This window comes from Copadichromis virginalis, linkage group LG10 (assembly GCF_057382275.1).
Source record: "Copadichromis virginalis isolate Kocher_CV1m ecotype Utaka linkage group LG10, C_Virginalis_male_GT1.1, whole genome shotgun sequence".
In the NCBI taxonomy this organism is placed as follows: domain Eukaryota; kingdom Metazoa; phylum Chordata; class Actinopteri; order Cichliformes; family Cichlidae; genus Copadichromis; species Copadichromis virginalis.
Window position 1 is genome coordinate 14,476,708 of NC_140627.1, and position 20,412 is coordinate 14,497,119.

Below are 20,412 nucleotides of genomic sequence, written 5' to 3' on the forward strand. Positions count from 1 at the left end.
GCATTCTGAAATACATATAACGGTCATGACCCTTTTCCCCCTCTCTTCTTCTCCTCAACTGGCGGTGCCATCTGTATTACAACCCCCATCATCACACCTTACGCTGTAACTGGCAGAATGACCTTGCGTCTTAACCAAGGGCAGCAGTCATCGTGCCGCTTCTGTCAAAGCCTGAAGGCTCAGTGCTACACCCATTATTCACAGTCCTATTCTATCACTCTCCTCCAACAACTGCAAACCCCCACATAATAGAGCTGTCCATGTCAAATGGCAGCAATACAATAATTCCACACCAGTGTAAAGATTTTATTTTACATGAATGAACTGTGAACAGCAAGGTTTCTATGCTAAATACAATTTGATTATTATCCAAAAGCAATTAACCATAGGAGAAGTGAAGTCATTGTGTTTTTAAGCTTCTTTCATTTATTAAACAGGCTTTTCTAAATGTGTTACTGATAGCTTATGCTGTGGAGAGACAGTCAGCAGTCCGCCTTAACTTTACACTCACAACTGTGTTCTCCAACTGCCCATCCATTTGGTGGTGTGTCTCATCCACCTCCACACAGTCTCAGTTCTGTTCTCGAGCGCCTTTTACAGACCATAGCTGTCCAAAGGGAGTTTAACCTACTCAAATTTAACTAAATTTTAATCAAAGAAGTCACGGTTGAGAAACTGGCTGTCTGAACTGGCAGGATTAAAAAAATAAACAACCTCAAATAAATATGAGGAATTAAATTAATCTAATTCCAGCTAAAAGTAACACCAAGGCTGCAGCCAAAGCCAAGGAGGAAGGCTGGGGAAAAATGTCTGCTGTGTAAATTAATAGGCATCAGCATCACCGCCCCATTATTAAAGCAAAGCATATCTGATTAGAACTATAATTATGTGTTCCATTTAAATTTTGTGTTGCTTAGATGCAATCTTATGGCATGTACGACTACTTCACCCTTTTCTTTCAGGTGCGACCCTGCCAATGTTAAACAGTCTTGAAAGCAATTAAAGATCAAATATAAGCATGCTTACAAATCTTTCACAATCTCAACAAGTATTCAAAGCTTCTTCAGTGCTAAACGAAGGCCTTAGGAACAATAAAATACATCTGAAATTGTTTGCTACAGGCTAGAATAAAAAACAACGAGGCAAAGGAAAATGTTCCCTCTCCAGAGAATCAATATTGTCATTGATGTTTTGGAAAGACAAAGGGTTTAGATGCTCTATTAAAAAGACTAGATGCTCTCTATCTACACATCAAAATATTTTTTGGTAAAAGTGGTTGACCAGTTAATCAGGCCTTTAAATGCAAACATCTGTTACCTGGAAAATAAGCAGCTCTGAAGCTTTTTAGAGATAGAACTGAAATTACCATGACTCAGTTGGCTCACTTAAACTTTGTTTTTGTAGCATGCATTATTCAGGAAGTTAAAATTACTCCCTATTTTGCCTGGATAAGTTACTTTTATCGATAGTGAAATGCTGGTGCTAAGACACCAAAGATGATCAATTTTCAAGTTCAATAAAAGTGGTCACTACCTTAATAATACTTAGGTTGTATTATTGTAGGGTCTTTAACTTGCAATATAAAGCGCCTGATGTTATGATTTGGCGCTATATAAAAAAAAATTTCATTGACTTTAACTGAAATTGAGTTGAATTGAATCAGATCAGGCAGAGCATCCAGCCTAAAATGTGTGCCAAATCAAACATGTGGTGTGGTGAACCCTCGGGAAATAAGGGACCAGCTGAAAGTACCTTCTTCTTCTATACCTGCTATGAAATTGTTGTCTTCTATCAGTGATCTCAACAGAAACGTGCACATCTTAATTCTATTAGTACCACATCAAAGAGCTGTAGCAGTTATGAAACCGAGAGTGAAACCGCAACACAAATACCAACAGTTTTGGTGCACAGTTTGACTTCCTTATCTCTTCATCTATCGCTTTTGCTTAAAATGAAAGTTATAAGCTACAAAGGCAAAAGATGAACAGTAAATCTACAAAAAGCTCCGACTTCTTATATAAATCTCTTTAACACCTATCCATTCAAATCAGTAGGTATTGTGCCGTCTTAATCCAACAACAGTGGAAGAAGCTAAAATGAGGACAAAAGACTAATTCTGTCATCTCTGCATGCATGAGTGTCACTATTGATTTTAAAAATAGTTATGCCCGTCTCTAACTTTAAGTCCCGCCAGGAACCGAAAACAGAGGGCACCATCCACCACAGTTATACCCAGTGTTGGTCCATATTAGGTCACATCAAGTTGAGTCAAATGACTCAGCTTGATGAGTCATTTGACTCAACTTGATGGGGGTAAAAAACAAAAACAAAAAACAAAGACAAAACAAAACAAAGAAACTGCTTGTTTTCAATTATTACCAAGTCCAGTTATAAATACCATTAAAATCCAATTTGAGTATATATAGAAAAGTATGAAATAACTATGAGTATGTGAAAATACTGCTTGTTTAGTGAGAAATAAGCCACTATTACACACAGGCTACTCAGGCAAGATGTAAAAGGTAAAGTACTGGAGAACAAAATAATATATTAGAGTCACTGGAGAGGCTCAGGGGTTTTAGCAGTATTTTTCAGTCCTGGCCTATGTATACTAATGCATTAATACTTTAATTCCTTAACATGTAATAAATACTACTTAATTAACACCAGGTAGAAGCCATTCCTATCCAGAATTTAAACCAAGCATTACCTACAGTTTAAAAATGGCCCACCATCAATTCTCTATTGGAAGATGCTTTTTTTAAAAACGACTAATTTTGGCTGGTTACATTTAATATTATTCTAAGAGAAGGAAAAGAAAATCTTAAACATTGCTTACACCGTATGTTAAACATTCCTTAATTTTTGGTAAGTTTTGTGAGCAAAATATAAAATTCATAGGCATATTAATAAAAACAAAAATGCAAGATGAGGCCGCATTACCATACCTATCGTGCAGTCCGACGGGCATCGTCTCCCCTCTGTGTATAGGGTGCTCCATACCCTCGCCAAAAACCACACCTCAAAAGCAAAATATTTGTGTTAAAACCCTTCTCCAAGAAGCACACACATTATGGCATTTTCTGAACTCCAGAAAATGCCATAATACTTTTTTTAATTAGGTGATTTTTAATTCAGCACTTTTAGGAAAGTTTTGACAGTATTAACAGCATTTTTAAACTGAACTTACGTTATCATGTTTTAAAGTTTGCACACTTTAACGAGCCAGTTTAAGAAAGCTTCTCCAGCAAGGCATTGATCTTTTCTTAATCCACTTTACCCCATGTCAGCTGACACAAACATTCAGTTACATGGCAATGCACCATCTGAACGCTTATTCTCCTCAACTGAGATGTACCACACACACACAAATCCCTCATATAGTTTCACCTTAGACGATATTAAACTTACATTAACATCTTAAATAATTGGTAGTAACAAAGTGCGTGTGCATGCATGTTACTTTGTAGCTGAAAGCTGAAATAGATTGACAGAAGGGTGAATGGGTGTTTCTTTGACCCCATCCGCTGCTAAAATGTTACAGTTACATCACAACTTGTTGCTTTACACTGAACTAGGCTAATTAATGCTAAATATAGCTCCAGTCTATGTTACTTGAGAGAACAATCTTCGTGCTCGTTTAAAATACAGCAGCATCACCTTTAAAATAAGAAAAGATGAGCAAACTGTCATCGCGATTGTTTCAAAAGCTTAGCTCAAAAGTTTTTGATATTTGAGAAGTTTTCCTAAAACTTTGATTCCCTCTGTTTAAGAATTAATTTAGTGACAGGGTTTAATTTGGGACGAACGTTTGTCACCACAAAGTGCCGAGCTGTCGGAGAGACGTGTGGAGAAGGTGAGGTTAGTCCTTTTAAAGCTCAAGGTTTGATATCGTGATGTATGGGAGAGAAACTAAAACTGACTTTGTTCCTAGCAAAGGCTTCAGGCTTCTATCTTTAAACACGTCTGTCTCCATTAGCAGGACTGCGACAGCTGTTCAGACTTAACAGACAAGGCAACCAAATGGGAGCTTTGCTCATTTTCTGGCCATGTTTGACTCCATACTGTCGGTACACCTCCGGTGGGAACAGGCTAATGCTAACTAGCTAGGCTAACCCTATCGTTAACATTTGCTAGCTTAAAATAACATCAAATCACGACAGTCGACTTTGTGGTTGTCGCGTAAGTTTCTCTTAAGCAATCTTCCCATAGCGACATTAGCTTAACCAGTGACGGCGCAAAGGACTGTGGTCCTAATATAAGTTAGTTGGTTTAGTTATTAGTTGGTCTGGTTGGTTGGTTGATCTACCACCACCAACAGATGCCTATGGCTAACTGACAACCCGGTATGTGTTGAGCTTAATATACTACGTATAACATATTCATTAATGTAGGCAGTTTAACTATACTCTGCAAAGTTTTATAAAGCATATTCCATACCTTCCACAACGATATAGCGTTACCTTGCGTCCTTGTTTTCCTTCCAAGCCCTCAAATCCACTTATACCCCTGAATCCTCCTTCCTAGTTTTATCCAATGCAGTTGTAGCTTACTAGGAAAGCCGGAGTATCCACACTTTCCATTGGCGGAAGAGTATGGCAATCTTCTCTCATTGGCTTAAAACTTCCGTTACTAAATAATGGTTTTAAGACAGCTTTTTTTATTTGAAGCACCTGGACACTGAAATGCCTGGATAATACTTTGTGAGGTGAACCATAGCCTTCCATTTAAAAACATTCGTGAGCTATATTCATAATGAAAAGTATCACATGTTGGAAATTAGTGAGACAGGGACGCACATAAAGTATGATAATTAGGTTGGTTATTTATTTATTTATTTAGTTTACAAAAGCAGAAGTCTGAATTTGGAGTTTGAATATTGTGGTAAATCAAGTGGAAATTTCAAGATGAGCTAATGTGAGAGGCTAATGTTGTTGAAATGTGGAAGTGATTTGTTTTTTCACAGGTACAGCAGAGATCGGTGTTCCTGCTGCCCAATGACATTCCAGCTCAAACAGCAAAAATTAAAAGGACTCTGACAAATAAATAAGACAACACATACCTCATTTATCCCAAAGGTCAGGAATTTCTTTTTTTACACCATGTAAAGTTAACTAGAAAAAAACAAATAAATATGTTAAATAAAATTAAATAAAATATAACAACAATACATAAAAAATATTTTTAATTAGTTTTTACTATTGAAAAAAGTAAAAGATGGATCAATTCTGCAATGAAAATGACCAAATAGACAAACAATAGCCACATTTGTTCACAGTATGTAAATCATTTTAAAAGACATAAATGCATTTTTGAATGACAGGCTACCTGTAAAATATGTTTGGTTTTTTTGTACTTTTTTTAAAGTACAAAAAAACTTTGAGTCTTTGATGAGTCTTGTGACTTTGTCTTGTGACTCAGAGATCCTCTTCTGCATGCCTTGGTTGTAATGGGTGGTTATTTGAGTTAACAGCTACAGTCTACAATGACAAAATGTGTAAAAATAACGTATGCATTCATTAAAATGCACTCAGATTCTCCAATAATCACCTTTCTGCAACCTCCACCTTTTCATACTCTTGAATAATCCATTAGATTGTAGTCTTATTATCAATCAGCTGATGCATTGATCTGGAACAAAGAGCGCTTTGATTGCAAATGAAAACACTTCAGTCTGTGGTGATTTTTCCGTACCTCATTCACTGTGCCTGTCGCAGCATGTGAGAAAGAATGAGCGGGGCATAGAGCGGCTAACATATGAGCGTGTAACTTAAATGAGTTTTTCAATGGATTTATTAAGCACTACAATTTAATTACACTTTCTAGTATACTTAACAATACCCCTGCACTAATTACTGATCAGTAACCGTGTATAGAGTGGGGGAAATGATTGTTTGAGAAATGCTGAGTATGATCAAAAGAGCACCATTCCTACATTCAAGCACAGAGGTGAAAACATTATGCTTTTGGTTATTTTTCTGCTAAAGGTACAGGACGACTTCACCACATTGAGGGACCAATGAGCAGGACCATGTACAATAAAATCTTGGACAATACCCTTGTTTGCTCACCCAGAACACTAAAGATGGGTCAAGGATGACTTTTCCAGCATGGCAGTAGCCAAAACCAAGGCAACAAAGAAGCACATTAAGATTATGGAGTAGCTTAGCCACTCTCCAAACTCTCTCAGTCCTATAGAAAATTGGTGGAGGGAGCTGAACCTTTGAGTTTCCAAGTTGCAGCCAAGAAACCTAAAAAAGTTTCTGTAAAGAGGAGCGGGCCAAAATCCCTCCTCAGATGTGCACAAACCTGGTGACCAACTACAAAAAAACTTCTTACCACCATGCTTGCTAACAAGGGTTTCTCCAGCAAGTACTAAATCATGTTTTGATTGGGGCTCAAATACTTACTTCACTGAATGATATGCAAATCATCTTATAATTTTTATGTAATGTTTTCTTTCTGGGTTCTTTATTAAAATCCTCCTCTATCCTTTCTCTCTCGGTTAAAATAAAACTGCCATCAAATTTGGAGACTGTTAATTTCTTTGTAAGTGAAGATCAAAATAATTATTTCCATCACTGTATCCTGGTCACATTTATTTAGCCGTTTTTCTGGTGACCTTACATATAATAATGTTATTCTAACTAATAATTAAGATATAATTATTATGTCTGTGTGTCTGCTTAAAACAACCAAATGTCAGCAAGGCTCTAAACTGCTCATTAGTGGAAAAGTCACATGCAGTTTGCATACAAACCAAATCTGCCATGATGCAACTATACATGCTGCAGAGAGCTAACTCCCATCTAAAAAAAATGGCTGCATGCAGAGGATCACTTCCTTTGATTTCTCAAATTAAAATGATCCAGCTCTTCTCTCTGCTGAGAGAAAAGCGATAAGAAATGTCAGTAAACATGTATACCATCTCATGGGTTACTGACAGAGATTAGTCAGTGCTATGTCTGATTTGGTGATGTGCAGCACAGAAGCTCCACAGACTTTCAATGCATGCGACCTACAGAAATACTCTGACAGTTCTGCAGTGGCAGTGAATTTATTAGTGATAGGCAGGAAGAGTACAGAGCACCAGTGGATGATTGTGTGGCGTGTTCTGTGAAGAAACGGCAAAATGATGAGATTTTCTGTCAATTAGGCGTTGCAAGCCCAGTGTACTTACCTGTGGTCTGCTTTGGGAGCTGGTGACATGAACAGAATCACTGAAAAGGCTAACTCTGCAAATGCCAGCAAACTGGTCACTTTTGAAACTGTGGTGAAGATGTGGTGTCAGTGAGCAAACTTTAAACTCCATGGATAATCCTGTCCCCCTCTGCACCACTGACAGGCAGCGGATCACCTTTTCCAACAGACTGTTTCGGCTCCACTGCCACAAGGACAGATATAAGAAATCTCTCAGACCAAATGCTACCTGCCTCTATAATTCAAAAATGTCTGTCAGAGAGTCATCTGCCAGATACACTAATAATAATAATAATTTCTCAAATATGGGTTAAACAAACTGTTGCTCTAATCATGATCATATCATCCTGAGTGGATTATTTAGGAACCAAAAACTACACCTTGCTGCTAGACCAACTAATACACTCTACTCCACCTGATCAGTGGCTGTTATTCTCTTGGTTGTTCAGTGAGTATTGTAATGTATACAGTAATTTTATAAAACGGCACTCATATTAGTGAAGTAAAATGAGTGAGAGTTAAAAGATTGAAAAAAAGGATTTAGCAACCAAGTTGTTCCATTCAGATTCCAGTCCAGAAGGTGGCAGTATTAGCCGTAAAAGCTGTTCTCCAACCGCCATTGAAAAAGAAGAAGAAACAAGAGGGCGCCTGTGCCCCTCCCTTGCTTCGTTAGGATGTATTTTTTTGTGTAGCTGGTTTGTTTATGACGCGGTTCTCTGGTTCTGTTAGCTTGACAGCTTATCAAGTGTGTAATGTTGTGAAAAAGCATAACAAAAAACTCGCTTGTGGCGTTTTTTTCGGTCGATACTGTGCTTTGTGCAAGATAGATCTAAAAGAGGGTCAGGGTTAGTTAGCATTAAGTGCTGCTTAGTCGTTCGACAGGATTACATTTGTTAGCTGCAGCGTAATGTTGGACCGGAAAGTTGTTATTTGACGACTCCCGGGCTTGGGCAATGGAATATCAGTGTTAACATAGAGGACGTTACAAGCGCATATGTAATACCTTTCAGTCATTGGCAGGTTAGGCTTATACACAGCTGCCTGGAAACTAGGCTAGCTAGCGAACTACATTGACGTTAGCATGGCGTCAGATACAAGTGACACGGAGGAATTCTATGATGCTCCAGAGGACCCCAATTTTACTCCGTCTCCACAAGTGTAAGAAAAGACGTTTTGCCAATATTACTTTTGAAAACGGTGTTAAATTGCTTGTTTTTTTCTTGTCTCATATATATCTAGCTAGCGTAGTATTGACAGCTAACGTTAGATTTGCAAAATGGCCATTCTTTCATGAAAAGCATGAACTCAAGCTGCTTCAAAGCCAGGTCATGTGCCGTGTGCAAAATACGACCCAGTCTGTTTTGTATTTAGATGCCGAATATTAATTATATGCTGTCATACAGTGCTTATGTTCACCAGCTATTCAGTGCAGGTACAGGAGAGTCTAACCCTCAAAACACTCACAAGTCACATGATGACAGTAGGATTTGGACTGAAGGAACAGGTTTCTTATCAAAGCTGAAACCACAATGCAAATTTACAGTTTTCATCCAAAACATAGCTTGTTGGAATAAAAAAAAAAAACCCGACTGAAGGTAGCAGTAGCTTACAAAACAGTATTTTTGTATGATCCGCTGTATGACAGCTCGATTAGAGATTAATAATGTAATGTAACTTTTAAAGGTGCATTTTGTGTCTGCTTAAAAGCAAGCGGTTACTGAACCACTCTGTAAATGTTTAAAGTGTGTGCTCTGTTGCTTCTATTATTTCTTCTGATCAAAAGTTATATATGGGGTAAAAGTTATTTAATTCATTGTCTCAACTGCTTAGGTGACAGGTAAAATTATAAAAAGTTAGATTTTTGTGTTGTATTTGGGTTTTTTTCTCTGCTTTATAAGTTTAGCCTATATCAGTTTTAAACCACGTGTTTTGTGTTTCTTAGGTCTCCCGCAAAGTTCGTCATTCCTTCACCTCAGGTATGTTTATTTAAATCTAGGCACTGTTGAAACAAGGTGTCACGGGTTGTGCTGAGTTGCTCTTGGAATGATTACTCTATAGTTCAAAGTAATATGGCAACAAAATAGTGACTTTTTGATTTTTCAAATTCATATATATATGCGCACGGACACACACATAAAACACTATTAGTTTGTAGCTTGTCTATAGTTTTCCTGTCTCTGAATGACCTTTGGGAAGGGGTGACTACAGTAAAAAAAACAAAAAACATAGAGATCTATGCATTTTCCAGTTATGTTTATTAATCTTGCTTTATCCATGTTTATCCCTATGAAAGGTGCAGATTTTTACCTGTACCTTGGTGATCGTGTGTAAACGGCTATGAGCAATACCGTTCCTAAACACCTTTGTGTACTAATTGTACAAGGTCCCCTCCAAGCTCATGGCGATGTAATGTTTTTTTGACAACTACCTTTATGTTAACTCTCAGTGAAATTTGCATTACTTTGCATGTTTTTTTTTTTGTTGTTTGTTTTTTTTGCATGACCTCGCAAAAAAAGTTTGCATTTCATCTGACTCATCGTAAAAGGCTTTACTGTTTTATGATGTGGTGTCATGTGGTATTCTAGACTGCTGCTGGTTGTGACAGCAGTGAGAGTCAGGACACCCTCAGCTGTATATGTACTTATGACTGCAGAGTTGGGTTAGAGATCGTTGCTGTCAAGACTTGTTTTTTACAGTTATGGCTGTGACAAGTTTTAGTGGTGCAACATTGATTATTCACAGTGGTTTTGTGTGTGTGTGTCATTTGCAATTTTGATTCTGAACCAACATTGTTATGATGTTAGTTACATGTTAGATGATGCTGATAGCTGTCCAGGATAAGAGTTTAATGCTACTGTATGTTGGTAGTATGACACATTTGTCACTGAAGACCTGATCTGGGCCAACAAACAACCGAACTTTTCAAATGGATCATCAGGAATGCAAAGCAGGCTGTCAGAGAAAACAAGTTACTGCAATGAAATGCACAAATAATTGCAAGGAAAAACAAAAATAATATATATGCTATTGCAAGGTGATGCAAACGTTAAAGACAACAATCGCCTGACCTCACTCCATGCAGGAAATGGGACCAAAATAGGAGAGCGGTATACACATTTTGAGTGGTAACAAGATGTAGACATTACTTTCAATCTAGAAAAGCCATTTGTTATATCATAAGCTGGCAGTTACACAAGGAATTAATATAAAGGTAAACAAAGAATTATTACATAACATAACCTCCAAGACTGTGTTGATGAATATCATAAGATAGATAAACAATTCATCTCTAGGTTTCCATTTGTGTGGATACGCCTGAATAACTGTAATTTAGCTGTCATGTTACTGTTGATATTTCTCCTGTGTGTGTGTGTATTGTAAGTACATGTTGGTAAATGGTCTATATGTTTGTTTGTTTTTTCGAAACAGCTTTTGCACAATTCAGTAAACGTTGCGCAAGATTTGAGCTGTGCCACTTCTGAGACTCAGCAAGATGATTCGTTACAGGTATGTTTCTCTAGTCTCATCCTTGTTTAGAGTTTTGTTTTAAGTTCTGTGCAAAGAGAAACACATTTTCTTAGAGATGAGCTATAACGTAAAAAAATAATGTTGTATTGCTAAATCGACTGTGTTTTCTCTTCTTTTAGATCATTGATAGTATCATCGAAGAGAGTCAAAAGGGAGACGTAGGTGAGGTGGCTCAGCTTTTAGATCAGCTGCATGTTGATGTAGCAGCCGAGCCAAATGAGCAGAATAATGGTGACAGGCTCCCTGGGGAGCTGGCTGTGCCAGCTGTTGAACCCCAGCTTGTCGAGAGGCCAGAGGAACAACGGAATAGCATAGTATCAAACGGCGAGTGCTCTATACCTGCTCTCGAGCCCACAGGTCTCCCAGGGCCATCAGCTGGCTCACAAGAACATGTTCAGCCTCCAGACATCACCAGCACCATAGGACAGAGTCAGCCCAGCCTGTCTGTTGCGGTTGCAGAAGGTGGTCAGGAGCCAAGACCGGCTGACATCTTAGACCAGGTTCCCTTGACTGACAGGCCAGCTGACTCGGACTCCTCTGGGTCTTTAAAACCTCAGCAGTTCACAGTGGAGCCAGACATTGTAGCTAGCACAAAGAAGCCTCCTCCCTCACGCCCACCCCCTCCAAGCGGGGGTCCTCCTGCAAGACCTCCGCCACCATCTCGGCCGAAATTACCTACCAAGAAGTCACAGGAGTGTGTTAGGCCAAGTGGGCTGGAAGGTAGGCAATACAGTGCGATTTTAATGGGTCTCAATGTCAAATGTGTTGCATCAATCCAGTGTGGGATTTTAAACTGTTACCTGTTACTAAACAAGTGTTAAAATGTCTTTATCTTTTATGTATGTCTATGTACTTATCTGCCACATCATATGAATCACACTAACATAAAGCAGACAGAAAAAGAAGACGGTTTTTCTTATAAAGTTTTTTTTGTTGTGTTGCGTGATTTTTTTCCAGTGTCTGCTGTCAGTGTGGTCTGCAGTGATTCTCTGGAGCCATCAGGCCTCCTGTCTCCTGGCAGCACTGTGAGGAGTCTAACCAAAGAGCTGCAGCATTCCTTGGATCTGGCCAGTGCTACCAGTGGAGACAAGGTGGTGACGGCACAGGTGAGTGAGGCTCAGACCTCTTTTTGGTGCTAAAAAAGGAATTTAAATATTGTGCAGTAATTTCTATTTTATTTATTTATTATTTTTATTATTTATTTTTAGGAAAATGAAGATGAACAGACCTCATCTCAGAGCGGAGGACAGACCCCAGGCCCTCAACGTCCTCGGTCAAATTCTGGCAGAGAACTGACAGATGAAGTAAGAGTCAGTTTTTGTGTGTGCTTGAGTCCAAGCCACAACCTAAAATCGACACATTCCTGGCACCGGTCGTCATTGCAACAAAAATATGCTTGTGGGCATCTTAAAACAGGAAATCTTGGCCAGTGTGATGATCAAGAATTTAGACACTGGGGAAGAAATTCCTCTAATTCAGGCGGAGGAGAAACTTCCTGCTGGGATCAACCCTCTCACTCTGCACATTATGAGGAGGACCAAGGAGTACATCACGTAAGCAGAACATTATTTACGTGGGTTAGCTCGTGTTGCTGTTGTCAAATTCAATTTAAAACTGTTCAAATCACAGCTTATTAAACAAGTCAATGAGGGAAAGATTAGGGTGAAGCCAAACACTTGACCTTCAGATCAGATTCTCAGAAAAGGTTTTCCCTGTTGAGGGAATAAGTTGATTACAATGGGTTGCACTGATATTGCTCACATAAGTTTCCCATGGAAAACATGGTTAAGCTTTATCATCTAAAACAAGAACCTGGTAAAGTTTCGGGACGACGCTGATATATTTTTGGCTTTGCAGGAATGATGCAGCACAGTCAGATGATGATGAGAAGACTCAGACTCCAATGACAGACACAGATGGTGGAAAACTAAAACAGAGAACGTAAGGACTAGTGGTTTTTGGTTGCCTTTTGCTGAAACTTAGTGTATTTCCCTCTTTCACAACATCATCTAATTTAAAGTATATTAATGGTTTGTTGGTATTTCTGACCAGGACCCAGTTAAAAAAATTCCTCGGCAAGTCGGTGAAGAAGGCCAAGCATCTGGCTGAGGAGTATGGAGAGAAGGCAGTCAACAAAGTGAAAAGTGTTCGTGATGAAGGTAAAAAAAAAAAAAGAGAAGGAAGTGAAAGGATGTTGTGCAGAGGCAGTTGTATTTTTTTTTTTAAAACCATACAGCCTATATTCATGTTCCTGTGGATAACTTACTAAACATTACAAGAAAGTGTCCTGTCCAACTACAACCCTAGTTGTCGGTATAACAAGTTGTGTGCACACACCGTTTTTAGTGTGTGCTTTTTTTAAGCACCATAAAGAAAAAAATGCATTAAAAATACAGTTTTCTTGAACACAAGAAAATAAATAGTCTTTGACTCTGTCTCAGTTGTACGTGTTCACTATTAGAGCTCTGACTATTATCACAGAACCCCTATGAGTCCAAGAGTGCAGAAATATGGACCTGGTAATGAGCATAATGGGTCTGACTTTAAGAATATCCCAAATGCCAACACAGGCTTGTGAAATAACCCTGATACACTTCTTCTTTTTGTTTATCCTACGCTCAGTCTTCCATACAGATCAGGATGATCCATCATCGAGCGACGATGAGGGTATGCCTTACACCAGGCAGGCCAAGTTCAAGGCAGCGCATAGCTTCAAGGGTCCCTTTGACTTTGACCAGATTAAGGTTGTGCAGGACCTCAGTGGAGAGCACATGGTGGGATTATTGTACCATGTTATTTTATGCACTGACACACTGTGTGCTACTACATTCTTGTATTAAGAGATCTTTGTTTGCTTGTGTTTTTTTTTTTTTTTTTTTTTAAGGGGGCCGTTTGGACAATGAAGTTTTCTCACTGCGGGAGGCTGCTGGCAACTGCGGGCCAAGATAATGTGGTTCGCATTTGGGTCCTGAAAACAGCGTTTGATTACTTCAATAATATGAGATTAAAGTACAATACTGAAGGTAAGCGCATTAGCAACATATTTGATTTCTTTTTTATTTGTATGATAATTGATTATTTGGGGGGAAAAAGAATTCAGCTGCCTGTCATTTTGCTTTGAAGGAGCCTTTTTTTTTTTTTTTTAAGTCGTGTTGAGTCTCTCTGAACTATTACAGACAACATAACAAAGAAATGATTTTAAATTTATAGTATGGAACCAATAGTTTCAGCAATCTCCCTCCAGGAATCTGCTGACATTTGTGAGTGTTTATTATAGGGAGTGCAGAATTATTAGGCAAGTTGTATTTTTGAGGAATAATGTTATTATTGAACAACAACCATGTTCTCAATGAACCCAAAAAACTCATTAATATCAAAGCTGAATGTTTTTGGACGTAGTTTTTAGTTTGTTTTTAGTTTTAGCTATTTTAGGGGGATATCTGTGTGTGCAGGTGACTATTACTGTGCATAATTATTAGGCAACTTAACAAAAAACAAATATATACCCATTTCAATTATTTATTTTTACCAGTGAAACCAATATAACATCTCCACATTCACAAATATACATTTCTGACATTCAAAAACAAAACAAAAACAAATCAGCGACCAATATAGCCACCTTTCTTTGCAAGGACACTCAAAAGCCTGCCATCCATGGATTCTGTCAGTGTTTTGATCTGTTCACCATCAACATTGCGTGCAGCAGCAACCACAGCCTCCCAGACACTGTTCAGAGAGGTGTACTGTTTTCCCTCCTTGTAAATCTCACATTTGATGATGGACCACAGTAGGGCTGCACGATTAATCGTTAGAAAATCGCGATCTCGATTCATACTTATGTGCGATCTCATTTCCAAATGACAACGATTTAAAAAAAAAAAAAAAAAAAAAAGACGACGACGATTGTACCGCAATCTGATCCGGGACGTAATCTGCATGAAAACAAGCGCTCACTCTTCCTGCTCAACAAATGACAAGGGTGGAGCCTTATACCACGTGAGGGTATTAGCAGGGGAAAAAACAACGGTGAGCACGTCAGTGACAGGAGAAAATCTGTCCCGGTCAACCACCCAAACATCAATAACGGGAATCTTATACAGCGCTTCCCTATACCCGTCGAACTCCCGCAGGCACAAAGAAATTACGGAGGTTATTACTTATCACCTGACCAAAGATATGGCTCCCATCAACACTGTGCAAAACGAGGGATTTAGGAAAATGATCAACACCCTAGACAAACGCTACACAGTGCTGTGTTATTTTTCTATTGTTGCACTACCTGCTCTATACACGCAGTGTCGAGCAACAGTGGAGACGGAATTTCAAGCAGTACAACATTTTGCGGCAACAACAAAACATGAGACAATTGTTGTTTTTATGTTTGTTTATTGTTTTTATGTTCAGTTTCAACGAAGTTGATGTGCAGTTAATAAGTGCAATAAATATTTATACTGGAAAAGAAAATCGTGAGAGAATCGTGATCTCAATTCTAAGCCAAAAAAATCGTGATTCTCATTTTATGCAAAATCGTGCAGCCCTAGACCACAGGTTCTCAATGGGGTTCAGATCAGGTGAACAAGGAGGCCATGTCATTAGTTTTTCTTCTTTTATACCCTTTCTTGCCAGCCACGCTGTGGAGTACTTGGACGCGTGTGATGGAGCATTGTCCTGCATGAAAATCATGTTTTTCTTGAAGGATGCAGACTTCTTCCTGTACCACTGCTTGAAGAAGGTGTCTTCCAGAAACTGGCAGTAGGACTGGGAGTTGAGCTTGACTCCATCCTCAACCCGAAAAGGCCCCACAAGCTCATCTTTGATGATACCAGCCCAAACCAGTACTCCACCTTGCTGGCGTCTGAGTCGGACTGGAGCTCTCTGCCCTTTACCAATCCAGCCATGGGCCCATCCATCTGGCCCATCAAGACTCACTCTCATTTCATCAGTCCATAAAACCTTAGAAAAACCAGTCTTGAGATATTTCTTGGCCCAGTCTTGACATTTCAGCTTGTGTGTCTTGTTCAGTGGTGGTCGTCTTTCAGCCTTTCTTACCTTGGCCATGTCTCTGAGTATTGCACACCTTGTGCTTTTGGGCACTCCAGTGATGTTGCAGCTCTGAAATATGGCCAAACTGGTGGCAAGTGGCATCTTGGCAGCTGCACGCTTGACTTTTCTCAGTTCATGGGCAGTTATTTGGCGCCTTGGTTTTTCCACACGCTTCTTGCGACCTTGTTGACTATTTTGAATGAAACGCTTGATTGTTCGATGATCACGCTTCAGAAGCTTTGCAATTTTGAGACTGCTGCATCCCTCTGCAAGATATCTCACTATTTTTGACTTTTCTGAGCCCGTCAAGTCCTTCTTTTGACCCATTTTGCCAAAGGAAACGACGTTGCCTAATAATTATGCACACCTGATATAGGGTGTTGATGTCATTAGACCACACCCCTTCTCATTACAGAGATGCACATCACCTAATATGCTTAATTGGTAGTAGGCTTTCGAGCCTATACAGCTTGGAGTAAGACAACATGCATGAAAAGGATGATGTGGACAAAATACTCATTTGCCTAATAATTCTGCACTCCCTGTATATTGATGCTATGATTATTTTTTTATTATACTGACATGGTGATTGGTATTCTCTCAGTGATAAATTCAAAAGCCCTGGCAAAAAGGTAGCTGGAAATGCATACAGGGACTCTAAACAGACTGTGTTTACCTGATATGTAGCTACATTTCTAGGGAGGTGCACGTCAGGTTACACCTTAGGCTTTCAGAGGGGTTTGTGGTTACAATGTAGCTATGGCATAGATTTCCCACTGAAGCATAAATCCCCAGTAAGACATAGGAAAAGGTCAAGCAAAGGACCTGAAAGATGCAGGACCTTGTGCTGGTCCATCACCTGATCACTGAAGCCTCATCAGAAATGGTCTCAATGAAAGGTTGGCTTTCAAGAAGCCATTCTTAAGGAAGGAGAATAGGGAGAAAAGCCTGAGGTAAGCCAAGTTACACAGAAACTGGGCTGAAAATCAGTGACAGCAGGTCTCATGGAGTGATGGATCCAAATTTGGCATTTCTGGTTTAAGTTGTCAGTGCATATATGGAAGGGATCAGGAAAGGGGTTGCACAACGAGGATCTCCAGTGCTACTGGAGATCAAAAATGAAGAAATTTTGAATGCAGAAAAATCAGATTTTGACATATATTTCTGAACATGTGGCAGTCAGTGTAACAAGGCATACCTGGATAGAAGAACGGAGTGAAACACTATCAGTCAGCTTTGAATGTCCTTCAAGAGGCCTGCAGAACCATTCCTGAAGACTACTTAAAGAAATGAGCAGAAAGCTTCTCAAGCTGCCAACTCTGTTTTTGCCCTATATACTGCATCTGATGTATGTTTACACATGCTTTAGTAAATAGTTTGTTACACCTATTTAACATTTTCCTAGCCAAATATAAAGAAATTAAGACTCAAGACTTTTCCAGAAGATGTTCAAGTTCTTGTTAGAGAAACCTTCCTTTGTTTTTTCTTCTCCAGGTCGAGTGTCACCTTCTCCTTCTCAGGAAAGTTTATGTTCTTCTAAATCTGACACTGAGACTGGGGTGAGTGATGACACTAACACAAAAATCAGACATTTTTAAGCCATTTTTGTTCCAGATGTGTACCTAAGTGACATTTTTATTGTAGGCGAGTTGTATTCCAGAGGACCCAGACACGGAAGATAGAAATGCCCCTTTCCGTCAAGTCCCTTTCTGCAAGTACAAGGGTCACACGGCTGATCTGTTGGACTTATCCTGGTCAAAGGTGATTAAAGCACCCTGTTAAGTTTTTCTACCCCCACACATTTTCTTCTCTCTTGTCTCATCTTTTCCAAAAAATTTTTTGTCTAGAACTTTTTCCTGCTCTCCTCTTCCATGGATAAAACAGTCAGGTTATGGCACATATCCAGGCGAGAGTGTCTCTGCTGCTTTCAGCACATTGATTTTGTCACAGCCATTGCTTTCCATCCCAGGGTACGTTAAGTCACCTTGCATTACTGCTCTCAGCGCAAATCATACATCTATTATTTTGTCTCACAGACTCCATTCATAGTACTTTTTTTTTCTTCTTACCCAGGATGACAGGTACTTTTTAAGCGGCTCTCTAGATGGAAAACTACGGCTCTGGAACATTCCAGATAAGAAGGTGGCTTTGTGGAATGAGGTGGATGGCCAAACCCGGCTCATCACCGCTGCCAACTTCTGCCAAAATGGGAAATATGCAGTGATTGGCACCTATGATGGTCGATGTATCTTCTATGACACAGAGGTATACACATACATTGCTTCATCCAGCCAATACATGGTTTAATTATTTCTTTATAGTACTTTTTTTCATGAACACATCCATTCAAATATGAAGCAAATGCATTTTTCTGTTTGCACCTTGTTTTTAGCGTCTGAAATACCACACGCAAATTCATGTGCGGTCCACCAGAGGAAGGAACAAAGTGGGACGCAAGATCACTGGCATTGAACCTCTGCCTGGAGAAAATAAGGTAACAGCTGGCCATCACTACAAATACGTCTGCGGTGGGTCGTCAAAAGGGCTTGGTAAACTGCGGTTTACTAGACCATCTTTATTTCAAGGCTTTCATAGCTTAATTTTTCAGATTTAAAGAGAATAAAAAAATATATATAAAGAGAAATAAAATATTATCTTAATATTTAAAGATATTGGTCAGTAAAACTTTGAGGGACTGACCTGGAGCTGTTGGGTTTTGCTGAATTGCTGTTAACATTATGATGGTGTAGATGTTAATAATTAAAGTCTTGTTTTTAACAGCACAAAATTTTGAGTCGAAGTCCAGGGCAAACTTCAGAATGCTGATAGGCGCTGGTTCATTGAACTAATCGATGGAATACTTGATTACTAAAATAATCGACAGCTGCAGCCCTAGTCGTCAGTGTAACAAGTCGTGTCTGTAAGACTTGTGAAATGCCAAATGTTGAACTGTACCCTTTGCCCATAGATTTTGGTGACATCAAATGATTCCCGCATTCGCCTTTATGACCTGAGGGACTTGTCTCTATCAATGAAGTACAAGGGTTATGTCAACAGTAGCAGCCAGATTAAGGCCAGCTTCAGGTAAGGGTGTACATTGCTTCTAGTTTGTTTGTTTTTTGTCAGTTTCTAACCTTAAGCATGGACAAAAGCTCTTTCTGTTGTTGTTGTTGTATTGACACAGTATGTTGCAGTAAACCTGTTTGGCCTTTTTTCTGTAGTCACGACTACTCCTTCATTGTAAGCGGCTCAGAGGACAAGTACATATACATCTGGAGCACTTACCATGACTTGAGTAAATTCACATCTGTACGGCGGGACCGCAATGACTTCTGGGAAGGGATTAAAGGTAACTGTGGTTATGCTAAGTGGCAAACACCGTTTAATGTAAGCAGCCATGGGGCTGCCACTAAAGAGTTTTTCTCTTTCAGCACACAACGCTGTGGTTACGTCAGCCATTTTCGCACCCCACCCAGGCCTTATTGTCCCACAGGAGAGTGGTGCAGAGAAGCCAGAAGCAGAGTGTAAGAGCCTGGACTCCACAGACTCTGAAACGATACCCTCAGGTATGCCCCCTTTAATTTGCATATGACTCAAGATTTCTTAAAACATCACAGTTCAGTGTCGTAAACTTGCAATGCCATTTTCTCTCTTTGCAGGAGCATTAAAGACAGATCACACAGAAGTTCTTCTCTCCGCTGACTTCACTGGAGCCATCAAGGTTTTTATCAATGTAAAAAAATACTGAGCATTTTAGAGGCTCTTGGCTCTTCAGGTTCAGGCCCGTCTATCAGTGATCAGTCCTAAAGGTTGAGGACAACTTGTCTCAGAGCCTTGTAAGGTCACTAAGTACCTAATGGTACTGAGACAAAGTTGTCTGTAGTAGCGGTTTTTGGTAAACAGGGACCCTAAAATAAAAGGGAATAGGTGGAATAAATAGACTGTAAATGGACAAAGTGAGGTTCCTTACCACTTTTTGTTTTTAAATCTTTGATACCAGACAACTGTGAACAGTTTGGTCTGAACGAAAGATCTGGACATGTCAAGCGTGAACAGAAACTAAATATGTTCAGATACGCACGTGTACATTTCAGGCGGTATGGTCAGGGCTGAATATAGCTAGAAGACTACCTGTAACAGTACGGGGCACCTTATGCTTTCTTTGGCTACCACATTTCAGAAGAAATTTAGAGAAGCAAGGCCCTGATGTTGGGCAGATTTTCATGTCTTGTGTTAAGACGCATTTGTCTCAAGGTGTCTAAAGCTGGACTGTAATGTCATTTACAAAATATTCGTGCCTACAGAGTCTAGATTGCTTTCTAAATTACACTTCTAAAGCTTTCCTCTCACTTTATCAAATATTTCAGCAGATAACAAACATTTCAGTGCAGGAGATGTGTGGCTACTAATGATCGGGGCTGGGCATCTTAAATCTGTGTTTCAGAACCAGTATTGGGTCAAGTACTTTTGATACATTTCTTTGTTCAATGAAAGCACATTTCATTCTATAAAACAGTTGTGTAAATTTACTGTGTAACATTGCATACTTAATGCTTTTGTAAACAAATGCTCTATTACTTTCCTCAATAAAAATCCACACAAACTAAAAGAGTGCTTGTCGACAAGTCATTAACTTAA

The 20,412-nt window shown here is 39.2% G+C and overlaps 2 protein-coding genes across 5 annotated transcripts in view; one reads left to right on the plus strand and one right to left on the minus strand.

The window, feature by feature from the left end:
• The window catches only part of klhl13 (kelch-like family member 13), a 44,059-nt gene extending 39,511 nt beyond the window's left edge, over nt 1-4,548 (minus strand). Inside the window, exons 1-2 of one of the 4 annotated variants that reach the window (XM_085470050.1) lie at nt 4,441-4,548; nt 2,949-3,021 (exon numbers count right to left, since the gene is read on the minus strand). In XM_085470050.1, coding sequence (XP_085326176.1) covers nt 2,949-3,001 — 53 coding nt within the window. In that variant the 5' untranslated portion in view covers nt 3,002-3,021; nt 4,441-4,548. Of the gene's footprint in view, nt 1-2,948; nt 3,022-3,190; nt 4,346-4,440 lie in introns of those variants that run through there. The other 3 variants (XM_085470051.1, XM_085470052.1, XM_085470053.1) reach the window with 3 other exon arrangements.
• Nucleotides 4,549-7,818: 3,270 nt separating this feature from the next.
• On the plus strand, nt 7,819-20,352 carry wdr44 (WD repeat domain 44). The gene is made up of 20 exons (XM_085470054.1): nt 7,819-8,358; nt 9,143-9,176; nt 10,630-10,707; nt 10,848-11,448; nt 11,686-11,834; nt 11,937-12,032; nt 12,145-12,281; nt 12,586-12,669; nt 12,781-12,887; nt 13,351-13,502; nt 13,613-13,751; nt 17,269-17,333; nt 17,419-17,535; nt 17,622-17,744; nt 17,848-18,039; nt 18,167-18,268; nt 18,743-18,858; nt 18,996-19,123; nt 19,206-19,340; nt 19,434-20,352. Exons 1-20 carry the CDS (start codon nt 8,282-8,284, stop codon nt 19,520-19,522), a joined length of 2,721 nt encoding a protein of 906 aa, XP_085326180.1. The 5' UTR covers nt 7,819-8,281; the 3' UTR covers nt 19,523-20,352.
• Nucleotides 20,353-20,412: the final 60 nt, after the last annotated feature.

Excerpts from the sequence above, each read along its gene's own strand:
- wdr44 (XM_085470054.1), top strand. The coding sequence starts at position 8,282 with ATGGCGTCAGATACAAGTGACACGGAGGAATTCTATGATGCTCCAGAG. Across the intron at positions 18,040-18,166 it reads GTATCTTCTATGACACAGAG|CGTCTGAAATACCACACGCA; the intron begins GTATACACATAC and ends CCTTGTTTTTAG. Across the intron at positions 18,269-18,742 it reads CTCTGCCTGGAGAAAATAAG|ATTTTGGTGACATCAAATGA; the intron begins GTAACAGCTGGC and ends CTTTGCCCATAG.